General features: G+C 57.6%; 2 protein-coding genes across 2 annotated transcripts; one reads left to right on the forward strand and one right to left on the reverse strand.

Moving 5' to 3' along the window:
* Positions 1-4,279: 4,279 nt before the first annotated feature.
* On the reverse strand, positions 4,280-7,059 carry ARF5 (ARF GTPase 5; the record flags this gene model as incomplete). The annotated part of the gene is made up of 6 exons (XM_080621022.1): positions 4,280-4,366; positions 4,476-4,601; positions 5,147-5,218; positions 5,591-5,700; positions 6,819-6,899; positions 6,993-7,059. 6 exons carry the CDS (start codon positions 7,057-7,059, stop codon positions 4,280-4,282), a joined length of 543 nt encoding a protein of 180 aa, XP_080477148.1.
* Positions 7,060-7,328: 269 nt separating this feature from the next.
* GCC1 (GRIP and coiled-coil domain containing 1) lies at positions 7,329-12,954 on the forward strand. The gene is made up of 3 exons (XM_080624458.1): positions 7,329-7,455; positions 8,647-9,708; positions 10,930-12,954. Exons 2-3 carry the CDS (start codon positions 8,659-8,661, stop codon positions 12,226-12,228), a joined length of 2,349 nt encoding a protein of 782 aa, XP_080480584.1. The 5' UTR covers positions 7,329-7,455; positions 8,647-8,658; the 3' UTR covers positions 12,229-12,954.
* The last annotated feature ends 3,906 nt before the right edge of the window (positions 12,955-16,860 follow it).

Raw genomic sequence — 16,860 nt, forward strand, 5'->3', positions numbered from 1 at the left:
GCCTGAGCACCCTTTGGGGAAGGAATTGTTCCTCAGCTCCATCTAAACCTGCCCTGGTGCAGCTTGAGGCCGTTTCCTCTTGTCCCATCCCCTGTTCCCAGGGAGAAGAGGCTGATCACTGCTGCGCCCCCCTGCCAGCATCCCTCCACTCACTGGTCCCCCCACCCTGACTTGAGACCTTGCAGAGGGGCAGGTCCCAGCTGCACAGAGGATCCTTGATCTAAATAAATAGTTTTGGGTTTCTGTTTGTTTTGAAGTTGAGTTTCCTGGGGAGCCAGGGTAAAGGTGCCCGTCACTGGCACAGAGCATTGCTGCAGGCCGGAGAAATGAGTTTGTTTCATAGAATCACAGAATCACAGACTGGTTTGGGTTGGGACCTTAAAGCTCCTCCAGTCCCAACCCCCTGTCCCAGGCAGGGACACCTTCCACTAGAGCAGGTTGCTCCAAGCCCCTGTGTCCAACCTGGCCTTGGACACTGCCAGGGATGGGGCAGCCACAGCTTCTCTGGGCACCCTGTGCCAGCGCCTCAGCACCCTCACAGGGAAGAGCTTCTGCCTAAGAGCTCATCTCAATCTCCCCTCTGTCAGGTTAAAGCCATTCCCCTTGTCCTGTCCCTACAGGCCCTTGTCCCAAGCCCCTCTCCAGGTTTCCTGTAGCCCCTTTAGGCACTGGAGCTGCTCTGAGGTCTCCCCTTAAGGAGCCTTCTCTTCTCCAGGTTGAACCAGCCCAGCTCTCTCAGCCTGGCTCCAGCCCTCGCAGCAGCTCTGTGGCCTCCTCTGGCCTCCCTCCAGTGTGCTGCTGCCCCAGAGCTGGACGCAGCTCTTTTCCTTCCAGAAACATAGAATCATAGAATAGTTAGGGTTGGAAAGGACCTTAAGATCATCCAGTTCCAACCCCCCTGCCATGGGCAGGGACACCTCACACTAAACCATGTCACCCAAGGCCTCATCCAACCTGGCCTTGAACACCGCCAAGGACGGAGCATTCACAACCTCCCTGGGCAACCCATTCCAGTGCCTCACCACCCTCACAGTAAAGAATTTCTTCCTTATATCCAATCTAAACTTCCCCTGTTTAAGTTTGAACCCGTTACCCCTTGTCCTGTCACTACAGTCCCTAATGAAGAGTCCATTCCCAGCATCCTTGTAGGCCCCCTTCAGATACTGGAAGGCTGCTATGAGGTCTCCACGCAGCCTTCTCTTCTCCAGGCTGAACAGCCCCAACTTTCTCAGCCTGTCTCCATACGGGAGGTGCTCCAGTCCCCTGATCATCCTCGTGGCCTCCTCTGGACTTGTTCCAACAGTTCCATGTCCTTTCTATGTTGAGGACACCAGAACTGCACACAATACCCCAAGTGAGGTCTCACAAGAGCAGAGTAGAGGGGCAGGATCACCTCCTTTGACCTGCTGGTCACGCTCCTTTTGATGCAGCCCAGGATACGGTTGGCTTTCTGGGCTGCGAGCGCACACTGAAGCCAGCTCATGTTCATTTTCTCATCGACCAACACCCCCAAGTCCTTCTCTGCAGGGCTGCTCTGAATCTCTTCTCTGCCCAACCTGTAGCTGTGCCTGGGATTGCTCCGACCCAGGTGTAGGACCTTGCACTTGGCATGGTTAAACTTCATCAGGTTGGCATCAGCCCACCTCACAAGCGTGTGAGGTCCCTCTGGATGGTATCCCTTCCCTCCGGCGTATCAACCGAACCACACAGCTTGGTGTCATCGGCAAACTTGCTGAGGGCACACTCAATCCCACTGTCCATGTCACCGACAAAGATGTCGAACAAGACCGGTCCCAACACCGATCCCTGAGGGACACCACTCGTTACCGGTCTCCAGATGGACATCGAGCCATTGACCACAACTCTTTGCATGCGGCCATCCAGCCAGTTCTTTATCCACCGAGTGGTCCACCCATCAAATTGATGTCTCTCCAATTTAGAGACAAGGATGTCGTGTGGGACAGTGTCGAACGCTTTGCACAAGTCCAGGTAGATGACGTCAACTGCTCTGCCCCTGTCCATCAGTTCCGTAGCCCCATCATAGAAGGCCACCAAATTGGTCAGGCAGGATTTCCCCTTAGTGAAGCCATGCTGGCTGTCACCAACCACCTCCTTGTTTTTCATGTGCCTTAGCATGCCTTCCAGGAGAATCTGCTCCAAGAGTTTGCCAGGCACAGAGGTGAGACTGACTGGTCTGTAATTCCCCGGGTCATCCATTTTCCCCTTCTTGACAATGGAGGTTATATTCCCCTTCTTCCAGTCGTCGGGAACTTCACCTGACTGCCATGATTTTTCAAATATGATGGACAGTGGCTTAGCAACTCCATTCGCCAGCTCCTTCAGGACCCAAGGATGGATTTCATCAGGTCCCATGGACTTGTGTACGTTTAGGTTTTTAAGATGGTCTCTAACCAGATCCTCTCCTACAGTGGGCCTAGGGTCTTCATTCTCACAGTCCCTGCGTCTGCCTTCCAAGACTTGGGTGGTGCAGTCAGAGCCTTTGCCAGTGAAGACCGAGGCAAAGAAGTCATTAAGAACCTCAGCCTTCTCCAAATCCCGGGTAGCCAGTTCTCCCGATATCTTCCGGAGGGGGCCTACGTTGTCCCTAGTCTGTCTTTTACTCGCTACGTACCTATAGAATCCCTTCCTATTCGCATGAAGCGACTTGGCCAGGTTTGGTGCATTATTGAGGGGCTGCAGGATTCCGGTTGCTGCAGTCAGCAGCACTCAGCCCCATGGCATCACTTGTCAGTGGAGTCAGGATTTCATTCCCACCCCTTCAAAAGCATTTACAATGGAGTTGTTGGACCCATCAGGACAGAACTCAGCAGGGGCCGGTGTCCAGTGTGGGATGCTGACACTGATGCACCATTCACATGGAGCAGGACCTTGTTTGTGGAGCAGGTCTGAGATGCCATGAGTTGACCCTTAGTAGCCAAGGTGATGTGTCCTTGAAGAGAGGGGACTTGGGAGCAGCCAGGAACCCACCAGTGACCGGGGCCATGGGGAACTGGCAGGGCTGGAAGGGGCACAAAGGCACGTGCGGGGCTGCTGGCTAGGATGCCACAATGGCTGGTGCCAAAGGGATGCCCCACATGCTCAGAGCTGGCATTTCCAGGGCACTTCATCTCAGCCCAGCCAGGCCAGGCTGGAGGAACCGGTGCTAAACGGGGCAGTAAATTACACACAGACCCGTGGCTTTTGTTCCTTGGCTCTCTGAGAGCAGGGTGAGGGGCTGCAGCCCCACAGTGCACCCTGCTGTGGGTACAGGGGGCTGTGTATGGTGGACAGGGAGCTGAGTCCCCCCCAGGACTGCTCTTGGCAGTCCAGGACTGGATGAGCTGAAAGGGCTTTTCCAACCTGGTTGATTCTATGGCAGCACAAAGCTGTCCCCAGTGCCACAGGACCCTCCCTGACCCAGCAGAGGGTGCCTGGCACTGGGAGGTGATGGGTGCAGGTCTTTCACCATCACCATGAAGCATCACCCACCTCACAGGGATTAACCGTCCCTCAGGAGCCGTGCCAGCGAGCGAAGGCACCGGCATCACCTTGTCCCCTGCTGCAAGGTGGCTTCTGAGGCTTGAGGCTGCTGTGATCATGGTGGGGCCTTCAGAACAGGGTGCCCAGAGAAGCTGTGGCTGCCCCATCCCTGGCAGTGCTCAAGGCCAGGTTGGACACAGGGGCTTGGAGCAACCTGCTCCAGTGGAAGGTGTCCCTGCCCGTGGCAGGGGTTGGGACTGGAGGAGCTTTAAGGTCCCTTCCAACACAAACCAGTCTGGGATTCTTTTCCCTGGAGGCAGGCAGAAACAGGCCGGGCACAGGGTACAAAGTGGTGGTGTTTAATGGTTGATGCACAACAGCACGTTCTGCGGCCACAGCCCTCCCCAGGAGAAAGAGAACTCCGGAGTTACCAAAGGAAGGATCCTTCCTGCTGCCTCCAACCCGGCTCAGGCCCCAGCCCCAGCTCTGGGCGAGGCGCGGGGACGCTTGGGGACACGCCACCGCGGTAGGTGTGGGCAAGCTCTCACAGACAGCACATGCAGGTGGGGAGGGCGGCCAGCACGCAGCACTGCTGGGGCCAGGGCAGGGCACCACGGCGTGGGGCTGCCCCAAGAGTCCTTGAGCTTCAAGTCCCACCCCATAAACACAGAGAGACGAGGCCACTCTGGGGAGAATGGAGAAACAACCCCCCCAGATAATAAACCCCAAGGGAAACCAAGGGAAAGAGCCATTGGAAGAGACGTCCCCAGCTCCTCCGGTCCCTGTGCCACCAGCCCCGCTAACGCTTGGAGAGCTCGTGCGAGAGCCAGTCCAGCCCGTCGTAAAGCCCCGTGCCCTGGGTCGCACACGTGGCCTGCACGTACCACTGCAAAACAGAGGGAACGGGGAGCTCTGGGCTCTGCAGGTCACCCAGGAGCAGCCCCACGGGTCCATCCCATAGGGATGGGGATGGGGACGGCACCCCTGGCACTCACGGTCCTGCTGCGCAGTGCCTGCAGCCCCAGCTTGTCGGTCAGCTCGCTCACGGCCATGGCGTTGGGCATGTCCTGCTTGTTGGCAAACACCAGCAAGACGGCGTCCCGCAGCTCATCCTCCTGCAGCTGCGGAGGGAGCAGGGACACTGAGCTCTTGGTGAGCCCTTGGTGAGCCTCGGCACCCCAGCAAGTGAGACCCAGCCTGGACAGGGCCAAAGAGCCAGAGGGGTCTCCAGCTCCAGTGTCTTGGCTGCCTTCCTGCCCCCATCATTGCCTGCAGGTCTTGGTGGCATCAAGATGCTTTTCCAGGAGCACCCATGGCATTTACAGAGGGGATGGCGGTGGTGGGGTGTGGGGCTGCAAGGGGTGGGAGGCACAGTGACCACCATGGGGATAGCACAAGAGAGTGGGCATGATCCCTTCTCCCTGCTCACAGGCTCTGACGCTCTGCTCTGTCCATCCCAGCTTCCCATCCCAAGGATGCTCTGCCCCCCTCAGGCAGCCACGCCAAGGATTAAATGACTCCCTGTCTCCACATGGGACACCCCAAGCTCTGTGTTGAGCCAGGTCTCATCTCACACCCACCCGGATGTTGCTGCAGGGCCGGGTGAGCAGGAGGAGGGTGAGGGACACCCATCCCCTGCCAGAGCAGATCTCCCCCCATCACTCACCATCTTCTGCAGCTCCTCAGCAGACTCCTGCACTCGCTCCCGGTCATTGCTGTCCACCACGAAGATGAGACCCTGTGGGAGAAGCCAAGCTGGAGCTGGCAGCTTGATGGAGGAGATGGGGACATCCCAGGTGGGCTGAAAGCACCTCCTGAGCAAGGGAAAGGGCAGCGCTGCTGCCCCCCAAACACCCCCCGCACCTGGGGACAGTGCTGACCCCTCATCGGACCCCTCTGCCTCACTCCCCTCTGCCGGGGCAATGGGGCACACACCCATGTGCCACCCCAGTGCCCCCAGTGGGGTCACCACACCAGGGACTGGGATGCATTCCGTGCTGCTGCTCACCCCTCATCCAGGCAGGATAAGGTCCCAGGGATCCTGGACCAGCCCTGCCGCAGCTGAGGGAGCTTATCCCTGTCCACCTCATGTACCCCACACTCCAGGTACCTGTGTATTCTGGAAGTAGTGCCTCCAGAGGGGCCGGATTTTGTCCTGGCCACCAACGTCCCAAACGGTGAAGCAAATGTTCTTGTATTCCACTGTCTCCACGTTGAACCCTGTGGGAGGACATGGGGAGAAGTTGCTCACCTTCCTCTGAGAGGAGCCTGAACGCATCCTCTTTACTCCCTCCACGAGAGATTTACATGTTTACACACATGGATGTGGTCCCCCCAGCCATCTCTCCAGGCTGAGCATCCCACTTCTCCCTGCCTCTCCTCACACAAGGGATGCTCCAGCCCCTTCACCATCATCATGGCCCTGCACTGGACTCACTCCAGCATGTCCCCATCCCTCCTGCACCAGGGAGCCCAGCACCAGACCCAGCACCCTTCGGTGTCTCAGTAGAGCTGAGCAGAGGGGCAGTAGCTCCTCTCCCAACCCACTCTCAGTGCTGTACCCAGCGCAGCCCAGGCCCTGGTTGCCCAAAGCCATAAGGACACATGCCTGGTGCTTGCTCAGGTTCCTTCCCACCATGACTGCCAGGACCTTCTCCCCAGAGCTGCTCCCCAGCCAGTACCAGGGCCTGGGGGTGTTCATCTCCAAGGACAGGACTTGGATAAACTCCATAAGGTTTCTCTGCCCATTTCTCCACCCTGCCCATGTCCCATTGATGGCAGCATGACCCTCTGGTGTGCCACCAGTCCTCTTAGCCCACGACCACCCACATCTTGCCATGGGTGCTATCCCCCCATCACCTAGGTTACTAATGAAGACGTAATATGACATAAGTTCTTCCCTGTGAGGGTGCTGAGGCGCTGGCACAGGTTGCCCAGAGAAGCTGTGGCTGCTCCATTCCTGGCTGGGTTCAAGGCCAGGTTGGACACAGGGGCTTGGAGCAACCTGCTCTAGTGGAAGGTGTCCCTGCCTGTGGCAGGGGTTGGAGCTGGAGGAGCTTTAAAGTCCCTTCTAATTCAAACCATTCCAGGATTCCATGTGCAGAGGCACTGGCCAGTGCGGTTCACCACGAGTGACCACCCTTGCTGACCCAGCAGCCCATTCCCAATTCACCTCCAGCTCAAGGGAGATGCAGCTGCCTGGTACCCTGTGCTCAATGGGGGCCCTCTCTGGTAGGCGGTGCTCTATGGGAAACCTCTCCGGTACCCAGTGCTCGATAGGGAGCTCTGCCCGGTACCCGATGCTCGGCAGGGGCCCTGCGTGGTGCCGGGCTACTCACCGATGGTGGGGATGGTGGTGACGATCTCACCCAGCTTCAGTTTATAAAGGATCGTGGTCTTGCCGGCGGCGTCCAGCCCCACTGCAACGAGGAGGCGGTGTCAGCGGCGCTGGTACCGGTACGTGCCCCATCCCCATCCCCCGCCCGGCCCTGCTCCGCTGCCCCCGCGCTCACCCATCAGGATCCGCATCTGCTTCTTGCCGAAGATGCGGGAGAAGATGGCGGAGACCGTGAGGCCCATGGCGGCGGCGGGAGGGACGGGGGGAGTGAACGGGACCGAACAGGACGGCACGGGACGGGGCGGCCGCGCTGCCTCCCGCTGCCTCCGCTCTCCGCAGGCCCCGCCCCCCGCGCATCAGGCCCCGCCCCCCGCGCATCAGGCCCCGCCCCCAGCAGCGGCCCCACCGCGGCTCCCTTTGCGGCCAGGCCACGCCCCTCACGGACAAGCCACGCCCCCTCCGCATTGCTCCCGCATCGCCCCGCCCTGCTGCCAAGCCCCGCCCCTTTGGCCACACCCCTAACGCAGGCCCGCGGCGCTGCCGGTGCTGCGCGGAGGCGCATGTGCAGTGCGTGCAGCGGCGTCCGGCGGAAGCCGTGCGGCGGTGTTCGGTGCAAGCGCGGAGGGTGCGGGCTGGAGGTAAGTACCGAGGGGACCGGCGGGTTGCCATGGAGATAACCTCGCTCCCCCCGGCCTCCCCCCCCTCACCCACGGACCTCCGCACTGCCCACAGGCCTTCCGTCCGGCCCCACGGGCCCTCCAACCCCCATGGGCCTTCCAGTCGTCCCCCCCCACGGGCCTCTCAGCTGCGGCCCTACCGTGTTTCGTGCCCTCCAAGGCCCCTCTGCTCCAGCCCTGCGGCCCCTCTCCTGCTGCACTGCAGCACCTTCACCTCAGTGGCTACCGCAACCCCGCCCCGCAGTTTGACCCCCCCAGGCACCCTGTCCCACCAGACACTAATCCCCTCCCATGAGGCGCTGGCACAGGGTGCCCAGAGAAGCTGTGGCTGCCCCATCCCTGGCAGTATTCAAGGCCAAGCTGGACGGGGCTTGGAGCAACCTGGAGGAGCTTTAAGGTCCCATCCAACACAAACCAGTCTGGGGTTCTGTGACTTCTCTAGTGCTGACACCCCCCCACCCCTCCATGGCAGGTTCTCTGCAGTGGACACCCCCTCTCCTCCATGGCCTTCTGTTATGGGGACTGGATATACCACTTGAGAGCTGGCAGTGGTTGGTTTACTTCCAGACAGGCAGTGGTGCTGCCAGGGGACAGGGCAAGGGGCTGTTATTCTTGAAGAATACAATAAGAGCTGTTTATAGAGGTAACTCCCCTTGACCGACCTGAGGAGGGGTGGCTGCCCTGGCAGATGCTGCTGTATGGGGGGTATTAAAGTGTTTGGTCTTCCTGGGGAGCTTGAAGCACCTGAGGCGTAGCAGCAGCATGTTTCCCCTCAGAGCATGGGTGCTTGGCAGGGTTTGGTGCATGGTGATGGAGGTATTGCAGTGTTGTTACCTGTGTGGGGTCCTGGGGGATTCAGGATGCTGGTCCTGCTTCACCACACGCTCCTGCTAATCATAGAATCCCAGACTGGTTTGGGTTGGAAAGGACCTTAAAGGCTCCTCCAGTCCCAACCCCTGCCATGGGCAGGGACAGCTTCCACTAGAGCAGGTTGCTCCAAGCCCCTGTGTCCAACCTGGCCTCGAACACTGCCAGGGATGGGGCAGCCACAGCTTCTCTGGGCACCCTGTGCCAGCGCCTCAGCACCCTCACAGGGAAGAAAGGTGTGGCTTTGCTGCTTTTTCAGCCTTTGTGTTGTTTTTCTCCTTCCAGCTTAGATGAATCATGGAGAAGTTTGGCATGAACTTTGGAGGTGGCCCAAGTAAGAAAGATCTTCTAGAGACTATTGACTCACAGAAGAAGCAGCTGCTTCAGTACCAGGTTCGGCTGAAGGATGTTGTCAGAGCCTACAAGAGCCTACTCAAGGAGAAGGAGGCCTTGGAAGCCAGCTTGAAAGTGTTGTCTGTGTCTCACGAGGCAGATGTGGGCTTGAGTGGTGCTCAGCCTGTGTCTGTGGTCAGCTCCAGCTCTTCCTTTGCTGATTGTGCTGATGACAGGAGCTCTGTTCACAGTGAAGATAGCGTGGGGACAGCTGCCAGTGCAGACACTGCTGCCAGCCTAGCCAGTACCAGGGGTGAAGCAGGGCCTGAGGATGATAAGCTCGTGGCTGCTGCTTCTTCCTCTGTTAAATCAGAGGAGACGAGTGGTTCAGAGAGTGGCATGAGCACGAGCAGTGGGGACATACCATCTGCTGCCAGTGAGGCTGATAAAAGAGTTCTGCAGCTGAAGACCCAACTGGCCACCCTGACAAGTGCTCTGGCAACAGTCACGCAGGAGAAGTCCCGCATGGAAGCCTCCTACCAAGCAGAAAAGAGGAAGATGAAGCAGGACCTGGATGATGCTGCTCAGAAAGCAGAGGATGAGACTGAGAAGCTGGAGGCAGAGCTGAAGTGTGTCCAGGAGCAGCTGGCTGAGACCAAAGCCCGTCTGATCACCCAGCAGCATGACAGGGCCCAGGAGCAGAGTGACCACGCTGTTATGCTGCGGGAGCTGCAGAAGCTGCTGCAGGGTGAGAGGGCTTCACGCCAGGATGCTGAGCTGAAGCTGGAGGAGACCAGGGAGATGCTGGCTGGGAGAGCCTGCGTGGCTGAGCGAGCAGAGGGCTACGAGCTGCAGATCAAGCAGCTGAGCCAGGAGGTGGAGGACCTGAAGAGAGAGCTGCAGGATGTTCAGGAAGAGAACAAGAAGCCAGACCCACGGATACAAGATCTGCAGGAGGAGATGGCCAGCCTCAAGAACCACTTCCAAGTGCAGCTGCTGCAGGAGATGAAGAAGGTAATTCTTTGGATCCTGGAGCTGCTCACTGTGTGGGATGGATCAGCGTGATTGGGGCAGGTTTGGAGCATGAGGAGTTGAAATCACCCCTCCCAGTCCCTCAAAGCCCAATAGGTTTGAATTAAGTGATAATCCTGGAGGAAAATCAAAGCTGTTTGTGTTACAGCACATAAGGCATTAACCAGGGGGTGGTGACCATTGGACTTGGGAGCAATCCTTGAGGTGATTACACAGTGTCTGTCCTCCACGGTGTCATTTGGTTCTGTACCAGTTACCGCCTGGTGTTGACGGTGGCTGGGTAGGATAGACCTTCCCTCTGCCCCACTGTGGCAGTGAGTGTGGTCTCATTTCAGTGCAGTGCAAGGTACAATCGGGGGGGCTCATAAAAACTGACTTCCTTCAGAGAAACTTAGGGGGTTGTAGTGAAAGAAGGAAGGTAAATGCAGGAGAGCACTCCCCCTGCATCCACACAGGCTAGAGCCTAAGAGCTAGAATTGAAAGAGGGATGTGGTGGAAAAGAGGAACCTGTGTAACACAGTGGGTCGGGGGGTAATGGGCTCTGGGGCTGGCACTGGGGGCTTTGGCACCAGTAACTGAATTTGCATCTGGAAACACTCTGGAACAGGATCTTCTTCATCTCCTTGCACTCTGGGAGAAGTTTTCTTCTTCCTAATCTGAAGCATCAGGCTGGTTTAATGCAGTTTGGGTGAAGGGGACCTGACCTCTGGCTGTGGTTTGGTTTACGATGGTGTTTGCCAAGTGCTGCCATTATCAGAGCACTCAGTGGCTGAACAAAGTGTGAACTGTGTGTGTTTGCTGAAGCTCAGAAACACCTGAATTACATGAATACCAGTGCAACAAAACGCAGGATGTAAGTGAGTTGCAGTGAGATGCGTGAGAGCTTCAGAGCACACACACATTTAAAACAATCCTGTAGCCACTGTGAGGTGAGTTTGCTGCTTCCCACCCCCTGCACACCTACAGCAATGCGGGTAATGCTGCTGACAGGAGCTCTGCAGAGCAGGGAACAAAAGCAAAGGTGCTTTGACTTCATTTTACCCCCAAATAAACATCCACCTGGTGGCTTGTATGGAATTCTAGGGGGAAACACAGTCCCACGCTGGTTTGGAGCTCAGCAGAGCAGAATTACCCCCTGATGTAAACCAGAGACCTTTGAGCATTGAGCAAAACTAACTGTGCCGTGTGTGTCTCTGCTCTCAGGCTGCACAGGCAGAGGAACAGCTCCGCCAGCATGCCCAGATGGAGGAGAGGCGAGTGGCTGACCTGGAAGGCCAAGTCTCTGAGGTGTCGGAACTCCTTGGTACCTATGAGAAAGCCAAGCAGAAGGACCAAGTGATCATCCAGAAGCTGAAGGACCGCATTGTACAGCTCGACCTGGAGAACAAAACCCTGGCCATCGCTGCCTCCAGCCGAGCCCCTGGGGACGCTCAGGTGGAAGAAGCCAACCTAGATGTTAATGTTCTGAAGGATAAAATGGAGAAGCTGAAAAAGCTCTTGCAGGCAGCAGCTAAGAAGAGTGAAACCCCTCTGGACATCGAGAAGCTGTGTGAGCTGGAGGTGCCAAAGGGCACTGAGGCTGGGGATGGCGAGAAGGCCACTGCTGTGTACTACCAGCAGGAGCTGAAGCAGCTCAAGGAAGAGTTTGAGAGGTACAAGATGAGGGCACAAGTGGTTCTCAAGAACAAGTCAACCAAAGACATCAACCTGGCTAAAGACCTGGAGGAAGCTCAGGAGCAGCTGGCTGACCTGAAAGAGAAATACGTTGTGCTTCAGCTGGCCTCTGATGAAATGGAGAAGCAGCACCAGCAGGACATGGAAGCCAAGAAGCAAGAGTTGTCCCAGCTGCAGCAGATCCATAGGCAGGAGTTAGAGAGGTGCCAGCTGGACTACAGGGAACGGGCACTGAAGCTGGAGGAGGAGATGCACAAACAGCGGGACCGAGCCCTGGCAGTGCTGGCAGAAAAGGACCAGGAGCTGGAGCAGCTGAGAGCTGTCACACTGCCTTATGGGCTTCAAGGGTCCAAAAACTACCTTGTGTCAGATGGTGCTTGCAATGACTCCCCAGGTAATGATCCCTCAGAGATTCTCCCGCAGGCTCTTCACCTCTCCACCACCAGTGAGCCCACCTTCATCTTATACGCGGAGCAGTTGGCTCGCAAAGAAGTGGACATTGTTGCCCTGAGGAAGCAGAAGCACAAGTTGGAAATGCAAGTTCACCATCTCCAGAAGAGGATCTTGGTTGAGGAGGAGAAGCACCGGGAAGAGGTGTCTGCACTTCAAAGTGAGATTGAGAAGAACTTCAGGGATAAGAGCAGAGAAGGAGCCAACCTGGAGTACCTCAAGAACATCGTGTACCGGTTCCTGACGCTGCCGGACGCGCTGGGGCGGCAGCAGACTCTCACAGCCATCCTCACCATCCTGCATTTCAGCCCGGAGGAAAAACAGACCATCACAAAGCAGTCAGCCTCCAGCAGCTGGTGGCTGGCTGGCAAGAGATGAGGCTGCAGCTTTTGTTCCAGACTGCTTTTGCACAGGGACATGTTCGTGGTGGTTAACTGAGAGACCACTTCACTCGGGGTGTAACCTCCTTCCCACCATGTGATGGAGCAGGGAGCTCTCAGCAAAGAACAGTGGTTCAACCAGTGCTCATAGCACTGGTTTATATTTGAGTCATGGGATCACAGTGCTCTCTGGTGTGAGAATTTGCTCTGAGTTGGAACTTGATGAAATAATAAAGAAAATTGAAGCTACGGATGCTTTTTTAACCACAATCTAAAAAGAATCACCCTGCAGGCGGAGGGTGAGGAGCTCCATTAGAGCTTCAACACCAGACAGGCTTGTGACTCAAAGGATTTAAAGGAGGGGGGAAGCACTTAGTGCTAAAATAACATAAGACAAAGAGCTGGAAGCCCACAAGAAGATGAGTCTTGATACCAGCATCATCCAAATGCAGAAATTTGAGCAGTTTCTCATAAGGTTTTATTTTTAACCTAGAGCCAAATTTATACCAGTGGATCTGTAGCAGCTCCTCATAGCACTGGAGACCATTTCTGCATTCTTTGCAGTCAGCAGTGTGCTCAGGAAAGAGAAAATACCTGAAATATATAAGTTTGAACCCTTGTAACTGCAGTGGTGCAAGTGGTGATTTCCCCACTAGTGTCCAACCAGAAGATGCTCTGTAGCAGTTATTCCAGAGCAGGTATCTGTACCTTCTGGCCCGGTTCCTGGTAGAACCCAGGGGGTTACAGGAGGCAGAGGAAAAGCTGAACTAAACCCACTGAGCATTCAGTGGTCATTTCCTGAGTATCTGGGAGTTTCAGTGAAGTTCTGATGCTCTGCGGTGTTGGTTTTAGAAGCAAGGCATTGCTCCTGCTGGGATAGAAGCAGCTAGGGGCAGAAGATAACAGTGTGTGCCCTGAGCTTGAAGTAAACCCAATAAGGAGAAAGGTCTGCCCTGTTGCTGCATGGACCTTGAAGTTCTTGCCTCACTTCCTTACAAATGGGTGAGTGTGGCAGGAAGGAAGCAGAAACCTCTGCAAACACCTCTGGCTTTTGTATTCCTGTGTTTTGGAGCTGTGCTGCAGATTTGAATGTTAATGGACTGTGTGAGAGGGTCGGGGGAGCTGCAGTGTGCAGCTATGAGCATGCTGGGGGCTGGAGGGACAGGTTGGGTCCCTGGGGTCTCTGCAGCAGGTCCCCTGGGTGCTGAGGCCACTAGAGGGGAGCCACCAGTTGCCCAGACCCTGGGGACAGGGGCCCTGAGGTGCAGCATCCCTCAGCACTGCCAGGGCTTGCTCCCCTGGGATGGGACCTGACTCTGAGAAATGACACACCAGGACAGGTCCATGTGTCCAGCGGCCAGCACTGGAGCTCAGATGGGCTCTGCAGGTGGTGCAGGTTCTGTGCAGGCAGCAGGGCAGGTTTCTCTGAGCACAGTGGTTGTGCTGCAGTGAACTGCACTGAGGTGCGGGGCAGGGTGCCAGTGCTTTGTGCATGAGGGTAAGCAAGGTCAGGAGCAGCAGAACCAGCCTAGCAGCTGTTGCGTGTCCGGTGCTGCCTGTTGGCACGAAGCTATCCGTGACGAGCAGGAGCATCTCAGCCAGGCCAGGGGAGCTGTGCTGGCTGCACTGCCTGGAGCAGTGCCCATCAGGAAGTGTTTGTGCGGGGATTTAAATGGTCTCTTCATCCTAGGGAGGATATTTTCCTTCCCGACATGTTGGGTGCTCACCTGGGAAGCACCTATTCCAGCTGTGCTTCCACAGCTTTCCCATCTGTGTAGGCAAAACCTCACTGGAGTTGTGTTCCCATGCACCTGCTTTGGTTTATAATGAAAGGTTGGCTCCTAAAGCACGATTCCCAGGCCCAGAGTACTGGGAGTGCCTTTGGGAACACCAGCACTGAGTCTTGTGTTAACAATCCCCAGGCCTCTCCAGAGTCCTGGAGCTGAGTTGACAACCAGAGTGGTTTAGCAGCTCCTGGTGCTGCCTGGGAGGCTGGAGCTGCTGAGCAGAATGAGTCCTCTCCCCTCTCAGTGCTGTTCCAGCAGTCTTTGTCGTGTCTGGTCCCTGGAGCCTGCTCCACTACAGCAGGTTGCTCCAAGCCCCTGTGTCCAACCTGGCCTTGAACACTGCCAGGGATGGGGCAGCCACAGCTTCTCTGGGCACCCTGTGCCAGCGCCTCAGCACCCTCACAGGGAAGAGCTTCTGCCTAAGAGCTCATCTCAATCTCCCCTCTGTCAGGTTAAAGCCATTCCCCTTGTCCTGTCCCTACAGGCCCTTGACCAAAGCCCCTCTCCAAGGTTTCCTGTAGCCCCTTTAGGCACTGGTGCTGTTTTAGGGTCTCCTTGGAGCACAGCAGAGGGAGAGAATCCCCTCCCTGAGCTGCTGCTCCCGCCCTGGGGGTGCAGCCCAGCACACGTTTTCTGCTGACCTTCCCTCTCCCTCCGAAGGGGTTTGATGAGCTGTTTGTGCAAGTTTGGGCCTCCTGCTGCAAGCAACCAGTGGGGCCGTGCTGGGGCTGCATCCTGCAGAGCCCTCCCATCACCCCGTCCCTTCTGCCCACCCTGGTGCTGCAGAGCATCCCTCACGTAGCACCCTGGCATCGTGGCACTGCCATGGCCTGTGGTCCCAGCACTGCATGGGGCTCACCTTGCCCAGGCTTCCTGTGCCCCACGGGCCCTTTCCCCGTGCCTCAGTTTCCCCCGCAGCAGCGGCAGCAGCAGTGGGGGTGCCGGTCCCTGCACACGCTGGTTCGCAGCAGGAGGCGCAGGGGGTGCGCAAGAGCCGCGCTCGGCGCCGGCACCTTGAGCCCAGCAGGGGCTGAGCCCGCCCTGCGCTCGGGGCTTCCCGCGGCAGCTCCGGCTGGGCAGGTTCCTACGGCGGAGCTGGAGCCCTGCAGGCGGGGAGCGGAGCCAGCCCAGGCGGCAGCGGCGGCAGAGCTGAGCTGGGGGCACCGGAGCTGCGCTGAGGACACTGCCGCCTGTCCCCACGCTGCGTCCGGTGGCACAGAGCGGCTCTTGGTGCCCAGCTGCCTGCCCATGGCCAACGAGGAGGAGCAGCCGTCGGCTCTCTCGGATAACCAGGTAAATCCTACGGGGAACCCCGTGCAGGAAGCTGGAAAAGCTGCTGCCTGGTGCTGAGGACACCATTCCCGGCCAAAAGGGGATTTGCTCACACCGGGGGTGGGGATCAGCACGATGGGGTGCTGCAGAAGGTGCCCATGGCTGCAGGCAAAGGGTTCCAAGTCGCTCGGGCAGGGCTTTGCAGGTTTGTGCTTGCTGAGGCTTCAGCACTGCCCCTGGGTGGGAGCAATTGCAGGTACAGACACAGGCTGGGGGAGACTGGATGGAGCCTGAGGGGGAGGACTTGGGGTGTCAGGTGAGGAGAAGCTCCCCATGACCAGGCTTCAGTGTGTGCTTGAGCCCAGAACCCCCCCATGTGCTGGGCTGCACCCCCACAGTGTGAGGTCAGGGAGGGGATTCTGTCCCTCTGCTCCACTCTGGGGAGACCCTGCTTGCAGCACTGTGTGCAGTTCTGGTGTCCTCAACTTAAAAAGGACATGGAGCTGTTGGAGCAAGCCCAGAGGAGGGCCACGAGGATGATCAGGGGACTGGAGCACCTCCCGTATGGAGACAGGCTGAGAAAGTTGGGGCTGTTCAGCCTGGAGAAGAGAAGGCTGCGTGGAGACCTCATAGCAGCCTTCCAGTATCTGAAGGGGACCTACAAGGAATGCTGAGGAGGGACTCTTCATCAGGGACTGTAGTGCTAGGACAAGGGGTGATGGGTTCAAACTTAAACAGAGGAAGTTCAGGTTAGATCTAAGGCAGAAGTTCTTTACTGTGAGGGTGCTGAGGCGCTGGCACAGGGTGCCCAGAGAAGCTGTGGCTGCCCCATCCCTGGCAGTGTTCAAGGCCAGGTTGGACACAGGGGCTTGGAGCAACCTGCTCTAGTGGAAGGTGTCCCTGCCTGGGACAGGGGTTGGAACTGGAGGAGCTTTAAGGTCCTTTCCAATGCAAACCATTCCATGTTTCCATCCTGGGTGCTGCTCCGCTGTCTGTGCCTGACTCACAGGCTCTGGGAACTCCAGCTCTTCCAGTCCCACCGGTTCCTCCCTGGCAGCCCCACGCTGTCGCCAGCACAGCCCAGAGCAGGACGCAGTTTCCAGGCTCTCCCAAGCCCCAGGTGATGGAAACCCGGGTGCTGCAGTGTGGGCAGCTCAGGAGGAAGGAGCAGGAAACCCCTCACGGAGCCATCACCGAGGGGCCTGTCCCTGCAGCAACATCGTGTGGCAGGCAAGGAACCAGCTGATGGACCCTCCACTCACCACTAGCAAAGGGCTCCAGCCCCTGGGGAAGTCACCTGTGCCTCGGCTCTGCCCGCTCCATGGTGACGCGGAGGCACCAGCTTCTTGATGCTGCTTCATCCAGGGATGCTCAAGGGTGCTGGGGCTCCGTGGCCTGTGCCTGGCACTCCTGCTGTGTCCCTGCCACAGGGCACTGGGGCTGGAGCTCATCTCAATCTCTCCTCCAGGTCTTTCTGCTGACATGCATCTACCTGCCAGCCTCGCTGCTGAGGTGGGTGCTGCTGCCTCCCCCTCTTCCCTTTCCCCTCTTCCTTCTACCTCTTTTCCCTT

This window comes from Psittacula echo, assembly GCF_963264785.1.
Source record: "Psittacula echo genome assembly, chromosome: 1".
Taxonomy (NCBI): Eukaryota; Metazoa; Chordata; class Aves; order Psittaciformes; family Psittacidae; genus Psittacula; species Psittacula echo.